Here is a 17,413-nt window from a genome sequence, read left to right on the forward strand (position 1 = left end):
GTTGCTTAGGAGATACCGATCTGACAAACCGATGAACAGAGAATGGCTTCTCCTCTAGCTCCTGCTCGGACAACCCTCGCGATTCCTGTGCGCTGGATCACACAAAGCCTACACGAAAAACAAGCAGCTCCTTTCGCTCAGCAAGGCTGGAGAGGCCAGGCACAGCCCGCAGCCCCGCAGCTCTGCGCCCGCTCGGGGACAGGGCGGGACGGGGCTGCGCAGGGCATTCGCTGCCCACCAGAGGGAGGGCTCCGCGGCTGTGACGGGAGATGACAAGCCAGCCGGTAAGAGGAACTAGCAGAGACGTACACCAGGCAATTTTACGAGGGAAGCCATGAGGACACCCAGTTTACAGCTAGAGGCAAACCCAAACAGTAAACGAGTTTGCTCAGCTCTAGGGCTGCTGTGCTTTAGCATAAGCAATTCCAGCCCTTCTTCTCCGGTTGGATTACTTTGAGTTTCCTGCCCGTGTGACTGTTTTTCCCCATCGGCTGCAGTTAGTTCACTGAAGACAGCTTTTCCCCGTAGAGTGCTGTACTGTGAAGCCTCTGGAGGCTTCTACAACGTAAACACTGTTGATTACAGGCTGTCACCAACACCTCCAGCTGACAGATGGGATTTGAGGGTACAGTGGTACCACAAGCATTTACAATTCCTCCCCCCAACCCCCACCTTTTTTCATACCAATGTGCTAGTCTTCTCTTCAAGCACAAGGCATCACATTGTGGACTTGAAGTGCTTATTCCCAATCTAAAAGGCAACATAGATTGAAGGTTGCTGGAGCCGGAATCCAGGTTAATTATCACAAACGAATATGTTATTCACAGACAGAATTAGGTGTCACTCTGAAAAACAGCCTTGCTGAAGAAGAAATCTTGCAGCAAACCAAGCGGTTCATTTGTTTGATTTTTGACACAGATTACCTCAAGAATTGTTTCACTAAGCATTTCAACTCAATAGCTGCAACTCACACCAAAGCTCTGGTCTGCAAGTGTTTACACACTTGTCCAAGTTGCCTACCAGGAGCAAAAGGACTGTCATACACAGCTCATATAAACTGTCACAAACAGTCATACAAAAGCAGCCAGGCATGTGCACTTGTAGGATCCGGTTTATAGAGCACATAATCATGTCAGCTGGAAGACACTTTTGGTCATCTAGTCCAAAGTCCTGCTCAAAGCACAACAAATTAACACGAGGCAGCTCAGGGCCACGTTCAGTTGAGTTTTTAGTGTTTTCATCCTGGGAGATTCCATAACCTTCCTCAGCTCCTGTGCCAATTTCCGACTACTTGTATGGTGACAGTTTTTTTCCTAATGTCTGATCAGAATTTTCTATTCACAAGCTTTTCTCTGTTGCCTCTTTCCTAATCCCTGTGCCCTCTGGGGCAGGTGTGGCTCCAGCTTTTGTACACCCTCCCCTCGGATAGTTCAAGACAGCAGCAAGGTCTCCCTTAGCTTTCTCTTCTTAAAGCTAAGCAAGCTCAGTTCTCTCTCCTCCCCGCTCTTGTGCTCCATCCCTCTGACCGTGGTGGCAGCTGCTGCACTCACACCAGTGTGTCAATGTCTTTCTTCTACTGGGGTGCCCCAAACAGGAGACAGAACTCCAGCTGCAGTCTTACAATTACTGAATGCAAGGGAAGACTGACTTCCCCGACCTGCTGCCTTAACTCTACCAATGCGGCCCCAGGGCACACTTGCGGGTGCTGGTCACCCTGCTTGGAACAGGATGCCCATCTCCTTTTCTGCAAGGTGTTTTTCAGCCAGTGCTACTGCACGGGGTTATTCCAACCCCGACGGATGACCCAGTCACACCTGCCACTGTTAAATGTAATGAGGTTTAGTTCAGCTCATTTCTCTTGCCTGTAAAGGAACCTCTGAATAGCAGCTGCATCCTCCAGCTTGTCAAAACCTACCTGGTAATCGACTCTGCTCTTGATGGAACCTGCTGTTCTGCAAAATCAGGCTCCTTACCTTAGTAGGAGCAATAGATTTTACAGAATGTATTGCTTGATTCCCTTTGCTCTCAACATGCTACATGCTCACACTAACAGCTTTCTGAACATCTTACGAATACAGAAGTGTTGCCTCTGTTTTATTCTACAGGTTTGAGCTCCCTCTGGCAGCACCCAGGATGTATCAGGCCCCCATCCAACTGCTGAGTCAGTGCAAGTGGGTAACACCAAGAAGCACCTAGGCCACAGAAGAGAACTTGGATGCATCTGAACTCAAAAAAACCCAACCATGACACAAAGACAGTGCAGAAAGACAGACTGATATTGAACAGAGACAACAGGAAATGTTACAATTCAGTTCAACAAATGCCGACAAGGTCCAGATCAGGAATGTTTAACTGTTTTATATTCATAAGAAATGCTGGGACAAAGCATCATAATGGAAATCCTTTCCAAAACTTTGTTCCATTACAGATCAACGTTTTCATCTGATGCTGGATGGGAACAACTTTTCTTGAAATAACAGTTTCTCATCACGTGAGCATTCTTGTTTGGCTGGTTTTTTTAAAACCAGCGCTAGACTAGTAAAAATAGTGTAATTCACCGTCAAGAAACATTTACCATGATTTCTTATGAGAATTAAAGAGGGAACAAAAGTTTTGTCACAGAATAATCCAAACAGATAAATCTTATGGCACGTTTCAAATGCTGACATCAAAGACTCTATACAGTAAATAGTTACATACAGTAAGTATGACAAAAACACGACCGTTTCGTTTCAGTATTTAATATCCAATCTAAACAGAAGTATTCAAAAGGAAATGTTTTTACACCATTTCAGTAGTCGCTTAGCTCAGTAGTTGGTTGCAATAATGCTTCCTGTTTTCAGGAACTGGATATTTAAGCACAAAAGATCCCATTAAAGTTAATGCATGACAGTTCCATTGCAACTCTCTGCAAAGCAGGGAGCTGCCTTAAAAGGAATTCAGACACTGAAGTACACGGAAATGTATAGTGTCCTGCAGTGGAGCTCGATACTCCACTGGTCAGAAACGTGGTGGTAACGTCAAAAGGCACTCTGAGTTAAACTACAGTAACTCCGGTCCATGAGCAGTTTAGAATCTTAGTATTGTGTCGTAGAAAAAACCCTGTATTTATTCAATATAAACTGCTTTAACCTCTGTCCTAGACCTAGCGCAGTCAAATTATATTGCACTTTTTCAATATCCTGTGTAGCCTGTGATAAAGATCTAGTATCTACATGTTGTATTTGCTAAAGAACAATATGTTACTTCGTAAAATATTTAAGAACCAGGATTAAACACTTATTCTTGTATTATTAATATAACCAGAGGCTACATCAAATATTTTCTTTTATTAGCTCCCATTCTAGAAACATTTTTGGTCCTTCAAAAAATTTATTATGCTTCAATTCACGTTCACAAATGGTATCAATGCTTGCCTGAACTTGCAGTACTTAGGATATTTAAATAAATAAATATATAGTTTCTAAAGAAGTAGGAGCTTTGGAGTTTTGTAAACAAACTGCTGTAGAAAGTCTGTAACAAGACTCAATTTGGCATGTCATGACATTAATTTGCAGTCCTTTACAGTTATACAACCTCTGCCAAAGTAGAAAAGAGTTTGCTAGGCACGTCTTGTGAATCAGTCTGGAAAAAGGACCCCAAAATACCGATTGTTCCTTAGGTTGTATGCATACACAAAAATGATCAAAGAGTAACGTGACCCACTGAAACCAAAACGGGCATTTATGTGATCCATAGGGGGGCAAAAAAGAGAAAAGCAACTCTATTCTTTTTTAGATACAACCTAAAGGAAGTAAACAAGACAAATGAATGAATGATAACAGAGATGTACAGGACACCAAGGCGGGCAGAATAAAATAAGCATTGTAAATTTCTAGAAACACTGATCTAGACAGAAGTGGTATCTTAGCTGCATCTCACCAGAAGACAATCATCTTTCCTTTTTCAGTACAAATTTGAAGAAACATTCCAAATCTGCGTTTGGGAAAACAAATTGAGTGCAGAGCACTAGCTCTGATGGAATCTGGCTGACATCTAGGCTGCCCCACATTCCTGTTAAAACAGGAGTGGTAACATAAGAGAAATGTAACAGCAGATGTACAGTTATGCCATTTACATATAAATATATGTATATGCCTGCTCTTGAAATTCCAATTCCGTCAGGAGGTCTCACAGGCTGTGTTGGATGTGTTTGATATAGTACAGTTGTAGATTACACGTTCAGTTTCACGATGTTCCCAAAGTGCTCCACATACGCATCCCTGTGCTTCTCTGGGTTTTTATTCTATACAAAATAGCTTTCTTTTGGTTTACATCACTAAAAACTGATGGTTTGAGAGCAAGGAAAAGCTACTCACTCACTTTTGTGGAGAACGCAGGATTTGCTCCTTAGGATTGTTACTGACTGATGAAATGATTAAGCATTTCTGTTCCAATCCAAGAACCATGTTGGTAAGCTCGCAATGTCAGCAGAGACTAAGCGCTGTCACAGGATCGAATCCACATGCCTGCTCTGGGTAGTTAATGGAGCCTTCGAAGGACAACTGAAGATCCCTCAGTTCAGAAGCCTGCCCTTTTCCGTTGCCCATACAGAGACATGTTTCTACATCTGGTAATGAGAATTCCTCTCCTTCCCTTCCTTCCAAAGCAGAGAATTAGAGGAATATCCAGTTCTAGACCAAATCAGACCTCAGTCCCATCTCTAATAAACTGCATACCTCACAAGCAAAGATCAACATTGTTTGAAAGGAAAAAAAAAAGCAAAAATTACTATCAAGAATGAATATAGCTCGTTAAATAACTACACAATGTGATTTATCCATAAGTTAAACAGTTAAGCTGCAACTGTACTATACTTTATCGTATACATTAAAGAACTGTAACAGAGTTAACAGCCACATTTGCCTTTTTCTTGCTCCTCGTTCAGTTGTTCTGTAGAGCTGTGCCCATTGGAGCGCACCACCCCTTCCGGGATCCAGGATTTGTCCACACACCGTTCCATTCGCTTCATGATGAGGTCAAGCAGAGTTTCAATGGCTTTGCTTACATTATTCCCATTAGCTGCACTAGTTTCAAAATACGGTATTCTATAGAAGACAAAAAAACCACAACCTTACATCACACAGTTTATATTTATAGGAGAAAGAAACCGTACATGATTACTGCCACACACTTAGAAATCACACAAACGCCGTTACTGCTATTCCACAGCAAAAAGACGCTAAGTCGTCAGTGGTCTGAAATGCAAAAGAAATTAATGAAAAGTCTGACTCTGGGCAGCAGGCTAAGCCTTAGTTTACATCATGGAGTCCACAATTTACAGAGGCTTTTGTCAGTATGAGTTCCCAAAGTTACACTCCTGAGGTCTGTTTTTTTCAGCTTCATTCCCCACAATTACACACACAAGGTCACATAAAGTAAGTGTTCTCCTTACTGATGTGGGTCTGCATCAGCCGGGAAGTCCTTGCAAGAGGAGGAACACTAGGATGGACGTTCTGCTGCAGGCGAGGCAGCAAAGACTCCTGACATGGTTCTCTTATCACTACAAAAGGTGACTGTTTCTTCTGTTGATATCTCAACTATAAACTCTCTTACATAAAAAAAAAATCCCAGTGCTCACACCACCTATGTCTTTATTAACAGAAGTTTCTGGGCACCTTGGCATCGAAGAGGCATTGCTAATTTCCATTATTGTTGCAGATCAGGCTGTTTCGGTGGAGGGTCTGTAGGCTCTGACCGTCCGCGCACAGTGCTCCCCGCAGACTGGTGCGAGTCTGGCTACATCAGTTATTCCCCAAGAGACTGGTATAATCACTTCATAATTTTCAGTATGTCTTACTTAAGTTGCAAGATTCAATGAGTGGTGAAAAATATTATCTTACTGTCTTAGTGTGTAGGTCTCCTGCAAGCAGTTTCAAAATACAGCACTTACTAGTACAAGGCTTTTCCACAGAAAGAGGATATTGACTATCTCACACTTCTGCTACCAGATGACTCTGCTGCAGCAGGATTTATCTTGCTTCCCCTCAGGAATAGGTGACTGCTAGCAGCTATCCTGTCTCATCTCTACAGGGTAGAGAACCTTGTAACTGCCTAAAGTTGTAGATCATGTCCAGTCTTTGACTATTCCTAAATTATTCCCTTGTGGCATTTTCAGCCACAAAGGTAAAACATTTCATACTTTTTTTCCAGAAGTTACGTGCAAAGAGATCTTTTCAAAATCTTTAAGAAATTACCATATGCCATCTGCTGCTGCTTAAAAGATTTTGCTTCTTCACAAGCAGCTGGTTAAAGTACCATGAGCACTTGCTGTTGCCTGTGTGACATGGACTTCAAACAAGCATCTTCAAAGGAGAAGGAAAAAAGAAGGTAGTATTGCTTTAAACCCATTTCTCTCTAACAGACAAATTGCTTCTGATTTGCCTCCAACTATTCTTCAAGGTCAAGGAAAGCTAATTTGTGACTGTGACAGGAAGAAGCACGGCACAACAGGACTGGACCTGCAGAACAAGGCAGCTAGCGCTGAGGACCTCACGCTCACATTCTGCGTGTATTGAGGGCTTTCCTCTGGACCAGCTCTAAATCTGATCCTCCAGACTGAACGCAGATTACTGGTTGAGGAACATCATCTAGTTTAGTTTTCAGTAGCGAAGGAATCCAGGTCACTTGCTAGAAAGCTGCTCTGCTATGAATCAAACCACAATAAATGGATCAGAAGATTTGCTTCAAAAGTGCACTTCTGATCCACACTGAAATGCAAATGTAATTCAGAGACGAGACCCATGGAAGAGTTAAGGGGGTATAAAAGCACTGTGGTTAGGGAGAAAGATTTCACTTTGGTCCTTTAGGGATACACAACCTGTGCCTGTAGGGAAGGGCAAGGCTACCCTGTCTTCCTGTTGGTCTGACTCAGTTTTCAGACTCCCTCGGAGTAAACTGAAAACAGAGCTGACCCCTTTGATACTAAATCACCAAGAATTCACCTACAGAACAGTCCTAACAAAACTGCTTGAACAGTTGAGGGAAGATTGAATGGGGAGGGGGCAGAGGACTGGGGAACCGTGGACTGCACCAGAGCTGCTCTTCTGTGGCAATCCAGCACTGTGAGCAAACTGACCGCTGCTGAATGGATCCCGATGCCCACAAAGAAACCGAGGCCACACGTCTCCATGGCCATGCCACAGAAATGGCTGCCCTACGAGTAAGCTCTGTAAAACAACTCGGCTTGTAAATCAGAATATCATTGCCTGGTACTACTTTTGTTTTCCCTAAAATCTGATGTGACACTCGTCACCTCAACAAATGCTCCTTGGATTTCACTGTGTAAGAGACCTGGGTTTTCTGTCCCCCAGAGAAAGACTCAGCACAGGCAAGAGCAAAGAATTAGATGCCCATCATTCACCTGCCTCTGCAGCTAAACTGTCTCTTTTCCAGAACATTTGTGAAAATTTGGTTAATCTTCTTCATTTCTTGACAATAAACAATCTCCAGTGCAAGACAATGGCAACACCAAGTATGAATTTTTAGGCAATGCAGAAAACATCAATCTCTGACAGATAAAAAGATATCATACTGGCCAGTTAAGCATTCTACAATGCTTCTTCTCACAATAACTTTTCAGTATGCAGAAATGACATTACAGAAAACATTTCATTCTGCTTTAAACACAGCAGTAACTGGAAGGAAGTTACTTACCCGTATTTTTCTGCAAGTTCCTTAGCCTCCTCTTCTTTCACCATTCTTTGGTCTTCCAGATCACTCTTGTTCCCGCATAATACAATGTCAGGGTTTTCACAATATGCATGCATTTGTAGCTGACCTAACAGCAACAACATGAGTAGGGATCACAACTTCCTGTCACACTTCAAGCTCACTAAGAGCACTACCACGTTTCAGGGGACACAAGGTCCTTCAGGAAAATGACTCTTTGAAAGACAGAAAAGAGGTACATTCTCCGTTATCTCACGGGACTTCTGCTGTTGCACCGAGGAGCCAGAGCACAGGTGGACATCCACCATCACATACCCAGTGAAAAAGGCAGGGAACAAGCCAGGGGAGCAGAAGCCTGACAATGGTAGCTCAGCAGCTGTGTATTTGTAGCTTAAGGAGTCACGCTCACCAAGCATCTTCAGTGAGCTGCCAGGAAAGGACAGACTTCCCTCTCCTGATGGATGATATGCTCTGGGAACTCCTTCACCTAGATACACCAGCCTAGCAACATTTGCCTTCCACTCAGTTTTGCTGACAAATCTTCAGGTGAGTCAAAGTAAGAGTTTTGCACAGGCTTTCCACACACTTAATTACTGAATATCAACAGAGCCTGTGATAGAATGTTCTCTCAGCTTCCTTTAATACAGGTTAAGATTCAAGTTCAGTAGGCAAAGCTGAATTTCAGGTAAGCGCCAGAAGCCACCACTAGTCGCTAGCATAATTACATTTTTGAATGCAACATTTTCATTCTTTTACTGAGAAAGCTATGAAAACCAGTATTTCCAGTTCTATTTCTCAGTGAGACTCCATATTTACAAATATAGCCCCCTCCCCACCCATACAAAGAAAGAAAGAAAAAAGGAAGAATGAAGAAATGCCATACTTATCCAGTTCCTGACGTTCAGAAAGCTTTGCTCATTTGTCAGATCAAAGAGTAGAAGAAACCCCATGGCATCTCTGAAGAAAGCTGTTGTCAAACTGCGAAACCTAGACCAGCAAAGTGAAATTAGTTGGCTCATCTGACAAGTACCTTTGAAAATATAATTTCACACAGTCATGAAACTGAGGTACCTTAAGACTGAATTAACTAGAATGAAATATTTGTAGTTGTTTTGCTGATGTAGGGACTGCATAACAAGAATTGTTAATGTTACTAGGGTCTAATCAAGGCTGAAGGAAGTCAAGGAGACATTTCACTCAAGCATGAGAACTTTAGACAAAGTCTTCTACTATAAAGCATGACTTGATCAAGATTTAGAAGTTAAAATAAGAATGAAATTCAGACTTTGAACAGAAATTTGTCCTCCCTACACATCTGTTCTTGATTTTAAGACTAGGATGCTAGTCTTTTCATAGACAAATAGAAAAGAATCCTTTGAGGTGATTTCACTTGTCTGACTTTCCCAAGGCCTCAACATATTTACAGAAATGTAATGAAAACTGCAAAAAGAAAAGCTTTAAAAGAATCTGTATGCATTGGCCATGAAAAAATAAATGGAAAGTTTCCAAAAGGCAAAAGGTAACAATGACTACAGCTGAAGTTCAAATTGAGTTTCAAATTACAGCTGAAATTTAATGGGTATTCATAGGAAACTTTCCATGACTGTTAAAAGTAAGTGCACTTTCCCATCTTGAGTCATACAGTTAAAACATGACAATCGATGATGAGAATTCACACACTCTGTTCCACTTGCATCTAGCTTGATGACAACTTTCCTTCTCGCTAGGTGGGTGTAGAACATACCTTTCCTGCCCTGCAGTGTCCCAGAGCTGAAGATGTATCCTCTGTCCTCTGCCACCAACGCCATCCGGCCCATTGGGTCTATACACCTGCAAAAAGCGTAGAACTTGCAAGACTGAGCCTTAGCAGTCCAGGCCTCTCTAGAATACAAAATAACTACCATTTAATGCAGCAAAACTAGCATTGCCAATGCAAAGATCCCAACTACAGCTCAGCCCCTCTGCTTCGTAAGACAAAAGTAACAAGGGTTGCATTTTAATTTTGCATCCAATTGAGTATTTAAAAGTGAAACTCGAAAAATCAGTATTCAATAGACTACAGACCCCAAACAGGTATTTAGAGTGGCCATTAAGTTTCACTGGACAAGCTTAATTACAGTATTTTCATTTTCTATTTTTGCTACTGTCTTGTATCATTTTCAAATTCAAATATAAGAAAGCAACAATCAGCTCACGCAATCTGGCAATATATTTGTACCACTAACAGAACGTTATTAGCAAACAGAATATATCCAGGAAGATAATGACACGTCTTCTTAGCTGCCAAAAGATTGCTGAAAGAGAGCTGGGGATAGATCCTATCATATAATAGCTTAAAAAGCAGAAATTGGATGATAATAATAAAAGCTGAAGAGTTCACTCAGCATGAAAATATAAATAAGGGCATCTGTTAGCTGTGGAAGGATCAGATAAAAATAGATTCATTTCTTGTTTGGAATATTTCATGTTAGCTCTTCGTCTTTACCTTCACCTGCCATTGTACCTAAGATACCAGAGTCACAAACCTATCTTTAGAGACACATAAACTTGCTGAATTTGTGGATTATATGATTCAGGCTGTGAAACTTAGATCCTATGAGGAGTTATCAAATATGCTGATCAAGTAAACCCACCATGTTTACTATCCCACAAAAGGAATACTAACTTATTCAAGAGACCAGTTCCTAACTGCTTAGGAAGCCAGACCAGCTCCACGAATCATGTTACGCCATTTCATTTACATATTTTAAAACGGTTTTGAAGTCAACAATGCAGTCTTTGTTCAGTAGCCGTTCCAGTTCACAAACAGCAAAACCATTTTTACTGTGGTCCAGTCCTTCCTCACGAAGAGAGTTCATCAACAGAAGTGCTACGCCAGGTGCTACGTGCATAACTCGTGGAGCAGACACACTCATCAATACTTGCTGAGCAGTAAGAAGTGGTTGCTTAGAACCAGCTCTTCTTACTTTAACTTTGGGGGAAATGGGGTGACAACACAGAACAATGGCAAAAGTAACCAGGTAAAATGAGATCATTTCCGTGTCACGATATTAAGTACACAATAACTACTGACTGCATGCCTACACATAAGGATTGGCAGGTCCGATTTAAAAAAAAATACATTCTAGCCATCACCAAGACAGATGCCATTTTAAAGTGGCACACTGCTCGTGAAAACTCACCACTCTCTTTTCCCGAAAGTCGATGCCCACCGTTGTGATAAATTTGGAATTAAATTTGCCATCCGTATATTGGTAAAGAAGGCTGGTCTTTCCTACTCCAGAATCACCAAGTGCTAGAAATTTTATGAGGTAATCATAGTCCCCATCAGACATAGTGAGAATTCAGGAGACACCTTAAAAGGCAAAGCAAACAGGATTAGTCAGTCAACAACTCTGCCAAGGTTTCTTTCGACAAACATTTAAAATACAAATCCCTACTTGAACTACAAAGCATCCAGCAGTGGGACCAGTTCTGTAATCTTTTACACTGGCTTCACCTTAAACTCTCAATTATCGTATCAAACTCAGCTGCGACTGAAGAAGCACACAGTTAACTTAGTTACATTCCTCTTACTACCAGAAAGAGAAGGCAACACAATTTTAACTTCTTCAGGAAAGCCTGAAAATCAAGGTCAAAGTATTCAAGACATCTGGAACTCTTTTTAACCTGCGTGGAAGCTGGCAAAGGCTACTTACATGCACCAGCAATGCTGAGCTCACGTTCACTGGGAGGTTATTAATATACACCAAAAAGTTCTTTCCTAGACTGCTTCCTCTGTTTAAATAAAAACACCAATCATTTTCTATTAATAGCTATTCTTCAGTCTTGAAAAGTTTCTTCATCAGAGGAACAACAACAACCAAGCCACATTTTGCTGAGTTTTTGTTGGGTTGTTTGTTTTGCTTAGAGGACAGATTTTCAAAGTTTTGGAAGTTTTTATCACGACGCTAGTTAATCATTTAAACTCAATCCTGATCCTGAATTGCTATCAAATAAAACACACATTTTCCCGTGGCCTGCACACATTTTAAAACTTTCTCCCTATCCTTTTTGTGCCTTTGAAAAAATATCCACATTAGATGTGGTCTGAGGAAGGCGCAGTGACAGCTAGAACGTGTAACAAAACCACTTGCAGATTTCACGTAACTAGGAAGGCCGATGTGTGCACTAGTGCTTTCCCGTGGAGCAGCTACTGCGCCTCACCTCCCCCAAAACAAACCGAGCGGAGCTGCCTTATCTTGTGCGGGAAGACACGAACGTGAAAAGATAAGCGTAAAATAACCATTCTAAAGGCAACATAAAACCAGCATTAAATTGCCTCTTATGAAAATAGAAACCAAAACACAAAAAACAAGACAGATGATAAAACAGAACACCAAAAAAGTAAAATCTGCTGTTTCAGCTGTAAATAAGTATTTGCGGAACTATCTGTAGATTGAACTAGATAGAATTATTCATTTCAAGCCAAACACTGCAGTAGTTTGCATCAACGGCAAAACACAAATTCATTTTTTTAATATCAGCTCACAGCTTGAGGTTTGGAACAAGCCTCCTACCTCAAGCTGTGGGTGTCCATCACCACCAGCTTTATGCCAGTACTCTTGGTACAGGAGAGAAATGTGGTTAGTCGACTCAGCCACCACTGGACTTACCCCCTTCAAAGGCAGGCAGTGGCCAGTTGACACCCAGGTACTCTCCAGCTGAAGGGACAGTGGGAAGTTTTGAAGGTTCCCTTTCCCTAGCCAAGGCACATTTTACATTATGCCATCGCTGACAGTAAAACTCTCACTAGCACAGCCAGCTAATTCACCTTCCACTGCTGCATCTTCATACAAAGCTTTGCAGTAGCGTGAAAGGTGAAACAAAACCAGCGCAGTAAGTCTCCAGCGAGCTTTTTCCCAGCTGCGGGCCTGCATCCACCGCACAGGTCTGACAGAGCAGCATATTCGAGTAAGCAAACCAAACAGGCAGGCAGACACACACTGAGGAACATGTTCAGAAGAAATTAAAAGCCCTAATCCATTATACACATGCCCACACACCAGCAAAAGGGCCTTTGGGGGGTTTGTTTCTTTTTTTAAATCCTCTCCCATTGGGTAAGGAAAAAAAAGTAAAATTCGTATCACCTACCTTGTAACTGCACAAAGTCTTTTCACTGAATTGCATTAAAAGAAAGGGAAAAAATGTTTTTAAAAGCAAACAAGGAGGTTTTCCCTAAAGACTGATTTGATTTAGATTTCCATTTCCTATACAGCGTTTCTTTTGCCCTCAGATGTTCTCAAAGCGCAAAGGGCTGTGTAACCTCCCCTTCTACTCAAGTACATGTTCTTTCAGCTTCAATACCCCTCAATTAATTGTTGCTTCAAAAGGCTTAAATGCAAATCTTCCGGCCAGTATATTATACACAGACAAACTAGCTTCACATGTTCTACTACACTATCGCACCTGGTTTTGCCTTGTCTTGTTGGAATTTTGTTAGCCAACTATAGTTATAGAGAACATACTTTTAATAACAGATACAAATGATAGTGCCACCTAATCACTGCTAATTAATGTCGTAAGAAAGTTAATTTATCATACAGCCTGTGCAAGGCCTTACGGAGGAAGAAAGGGCACTACAGCTCCTACTTGGAGCTGAAAGAAACTTACAGTTCAGCTGCACCCTCCCACTGCACAGAGCTGGGTGAAAGCTCTGGTTAAAACAGGAAAGTCAAGGCTAGATCCTGGGGAAGTAAATCCTGACGGCGTTCCTAGCGTCGTATCTGATTTGTAGAGCATCTGTTTGCACAAACAAGGCACATCATTCAGACCATTTAAACCTCAATTCTGCATGTAACTGGTAACAAATACAAGTACGAATGACTGATAGATGACAGGAGCCCTTCACAGGAAGGGCATAAGAAAGCAAAGGATTTGATTGAGAAGGAAGTTTTCTCCTTAGGCTTTTGAAATGCACACACCTTTCACTGCACCCCGTAATGTCAAGCTATTATTCAGGTATCTCCAGGGAGTGGTTCTTGTGAAACCCTGCACAGTTAACCTATCCTTGGAGACATGCAAGGAGCTATTTTCATAGCAGTTTCAAGCCTTGTCCTCCTCCCTGTACAAATATTTAAAAAGTGATCTCCACCCTTTACTTCCGACACCTGCAGTCCTAGTGGCCAGACACATCCAGCTCCACAGAACAGAAATAAGAATATATTCACAGCAAAGTATATTCATAGCAAAAGCTGCTGTGGAGCTTTTAAAACCCATGGCCCTGATACTAAAAACCCATCTGATTTTTTCCTTCCAATTTTGCCTTTTTTTTTAAATTAGGCTTTATATCAGGTCACAGGAAAAACAACAAAACAAACCTGAATTCACTTTAGAATGATCATTCCCAAATCTTGCTTCTCAGAGTAACAACTTCTTTGCTGAAAAAATTCACTGATGGACACAGTTTTACCCTTCTCATCAACGCCTCCAGGGTTTTGCCTTTTATAAAGCCCTCCTTCAATCTCATTCAGCTCTGGCTTTGCACTTGCCTGGTATGCAGGCGGACAGGGGCTGTGAGCAAGTGCCGGGAAAAGTCCACTGTCTTTTCCCATTGCTGACAGGACCCCCACAGCCATCACCGTACCACTGCCGCTCTGGAGCTTCCACATACACACATCCAGACTGTGGCTCTGCAAAGCAAGTACTGCTCCTGTTCAGTGGATTTCCTAGTCCAAGATACTTTCACACTAACGGGCATCAACATTAACAGGCTTATATTTTTGCCTCCAATGACAAAACATTCAAGACTATGGCACTGTGTTGCTCCTGTATAAATAAGGAAATTGGCTTGGCCTGCAGAATTTTCCTTGTGCAGGGAAAGGGAATATGCTTTCTGAATTGGCCTTGCAGATAACATGCAACTCCTGTGCTGCTACAGAGCCAATGGAGGGGAGAAGGAAGAGGGAAGAAGGCACAAAGATGAATAAATGAAAACACAAGCCAAAAAAGTCTTGAGCTGCAAATAAAAATGTGTACACACACATGCACACAGAGTATAAAATTCAGGGAATCTGAACATGCTCTTAGTCAGACAGTCCTCAAGCATATCAATTTAAAGTAAAGTACTCCACTTACCCCAAGCTCTGCTAAAGGAATAGCTAGGGCACACTGGAGACAGTACTTCCAGTAGGAGTATTTTTCTAGCACCACCTCTTCAGCACACAGCCAAGAGGCTTACGCGTCACCTGTCTGCAGTCATGTTGATGGGTGCTCAGAGATAAAGAGGTGTGCCTTGTCTCCTTGTCTAAGGAGGGTGCTGCCTGACAGCACAGCAGGGCCTGGAGACAATTACACAGTTCACATGTCCCATTTATTCCTAGAGGCAAACCTCATTTCAGACCCACCTAGGGGCAGATATGAAGAACCTGCTCAATCACCCATACACCTTCAAACAATTATATTGGTCCTAACAAGTGATTTCATACAACAATGTATTAATTAACAGCTATTCAGTTCAATTCACAGCTTTCCATTCTTCTCTCTCAGGTGCCAGGAAGATACAGCAGTCTGTAATGCAAACTGCTGTTTTCTTTCTTTCTCTCTTGCACAGAAGCAAGGACACCACACTGCCTCATGAGCACCATGGTGAAAGCCACCTTTACCATCGACTTTTAAAGAAGAAATTATTCATTAGCAAAGACTGGAACGTAAGGTATGACGTCTGACATGACTTTCAGACCACACCTGCAACACACCCTGTTTCACAGAGAAGTAATAACACATATTTAACAGAGGAAGCTTTTTTTTGGGGGGGCGGGGGGTGGGCAGAGGGGGGCAGGAAGCAGGAGGGTGTCCTCCCTGCACCACCTAGTCAGTGCTCCCATGAACAAATAAGCCACTATTCTGCATGGAATCACTCAGATAAAACCATTTGTTTGACTCAGGCCTCATACCAAGTGAAATGACTCTCTGTACAAGTCGGGCATCACCCCGGCATCCCGGATCTCTGTAGTGTGCCCAGCCATAGAGCCAGTGACCAACACGGTAGGATAAACCACACAACTATCACGAGACGTATTCATTTGAATTTACCAAAACACAGATATTACACCAATAAATAATGCAGATTTTAAGAACTCCACCACATTGTGCTTTTGGGGATGGACAGCAGACACTCAAGGGTTACAGTTAACTTTTAACGGTGTCCACCTTCTGTGTTACTCGGCTTTCAGGTAGATGTCACAGACAAAGAGAGATGGGTTGTGTCTTGGCTTTGCCACCTTTGCTTGGGAAAACCAGACCACACTGCGGTAGTGGGACGTCCACTAGGCTGCGTCCTAGAGGTAGGGGCCAAGCTGCAGTGAAGTCTGCATATTCGCCCTGCAGCAGGGACCCAGCCCTCCACGGACGGAGGAAGCGCAGTGATGGGGTCACATCCCTTGGCATCTATCCCAGCAAGAGCAGTGTGCGACAGGCAAAGAGCTAGAGTCTGCTTAAGAAGGTTCCACTGTATTAATATATAATCGAGCTGTATTTGTAAATACACCATGAAGAAGGCAATGCTATTTAGAGTTCAAAAATGTTTTGCAAATGCAGGTTTCCTCAAATATGGTTTTATTCTTAAAAAGCAATTGAGGCTGCCTGCTTATAAAGAGTTGACGTGGGCATTGGGGAAAGGAGTCCAAACATCACACAGATAGAAAAGGAGGATGCTGCAGGTCTCTAGATGGACAATGTGTAAATACAAGTTCATGGTAATAATGCATTTGTACAGGTTTGATCATTCTGCAAGTGCAAGAAAATTCATATTAAAAAAGCTTCTCACCTAGGCACTACACGGGCTTGAACACCTTCAGTAGCTGTTTTCTACCTGATCTGTTAGAGCCGAAGCACTGAGGAAGTGATCTAGACCTCAAAGAAGTAAGTTCACTAATCCCGTCAGACCAGCACTGCCACCACACTCCAGTAAAGCCCTAACCACGTTCTTGCCTAGTGCGGGGGGCGCGTAGTGAATGGCCTCACCCTGCTCTAAAGCTCCAGTAGCACCTTCCTGTTTGCAGAACTGGTCACCATCAGACCACCATCAGACTGGCCAGCCCTGCAGAAACAAGGGACAGGGAGATAAAAAATGCTCCTGCTTAATCAACACTCTATTAGAGGTGCCTTTGGGTAAAAGCTGCTAGATATGTACAAATGTAATACAAACAAATATTGACAACAATTTTCTACAAACTCAAGTAACTGCTCTGCTGGGGGCAGAGTTAATAAATAAGCACTTTGCCAAAATATTCTGAGCTGTTCTATCTTTTTCTTAGGAAAACATATGACCTGGCTTGCTTTAATTTGGGCCAAAGCGGCTTTTTCTGTGACTTCTGGGACTTTTCTGTAACACAAATAATAAGATGGAAAATACCCCTTCCTCTCACCAATGACAGGAAGAGATTTAGCTGCTCTGAGAATTTATCTTTTGGTAACTCTCAGTTGCTTTACTTGAGATTTTACTGTTTTGACATTTTCAGTTTCAACCTACAGCAATTCTAAGGAATTGCAGGAGCAACATCCAAGGATTGTCTCTTTCTTGGACAAATCTGAGTAATTTCAAGAGTGCTCAGGATATATACAGGAGTCTGCAAAAGTACATGCAAAAAAATAGGCTGTGAGGCTTTAGCTTCCTAATGCTGATGTCATTTCTATCTGAGGTGAAGGTGCTCTAGGACACTCT

At 42.2% G+C, this 17,413-nt stretch overlaps 1 protein-coding gene across 1 annotated transcript in view; it reads right to left on the reverse strand.

The window, feature by feature from the left end:
• Positions 1–4,795: 4,795 nt before the first annotated feature.
• The window catches only part of RAB27A (RAB27A, member RAS oncogene family), a 17,829-nt gene continuing 5,211 nt past the window's right edge, over positions 4,796–17,413 (reverse strand). The window contains exons 2-6 of the mRNA XM_010136078.1: positions 10,893–11,065; positions 9,455–9,540; positions 8,594–8,697; positions 7,696–7,819; positions 4,796–5,087 (exon numbers count right to left, since the gene is read on the reverse strand). Of these exons, the coding sequence (XP_010134380.1) occupies positions 4,889–5,087; positions 7,696–7,819; positions 8,594–8,697; positions 9,455–9,540; positions 10,893–11,045 (666 nt within the window). The 5' untranslated portion in view covers positions 11,046–11,065 and the 3' untranslated portion in view covers positions 4,796–4,888. The remainder of the gene's footprint in view (positions 5,088–7,695; positions 7,820–8,593; positions 8,698–9,454; positions 9,541–10,892; positions 11,066–17,413) is intronic.

Source organism: Buceros rhinoceros, unplaced genomic scaffold (genome assembly GCF_000710305.1).
Source record: "Buceros rhinoceros silvestris isolate BGI_N320 unplaced genomic scaffold, ASM71030v1 scaffold32025, whole genome shotgun sequence".
NCBI classification, from domain to species: domain Eukaryota; kingdom Metazoa; phylum Chordata; class Aves; order Bucerotiformes; family Bucerotidae; genus Buceros; species Buceros rhinoceros.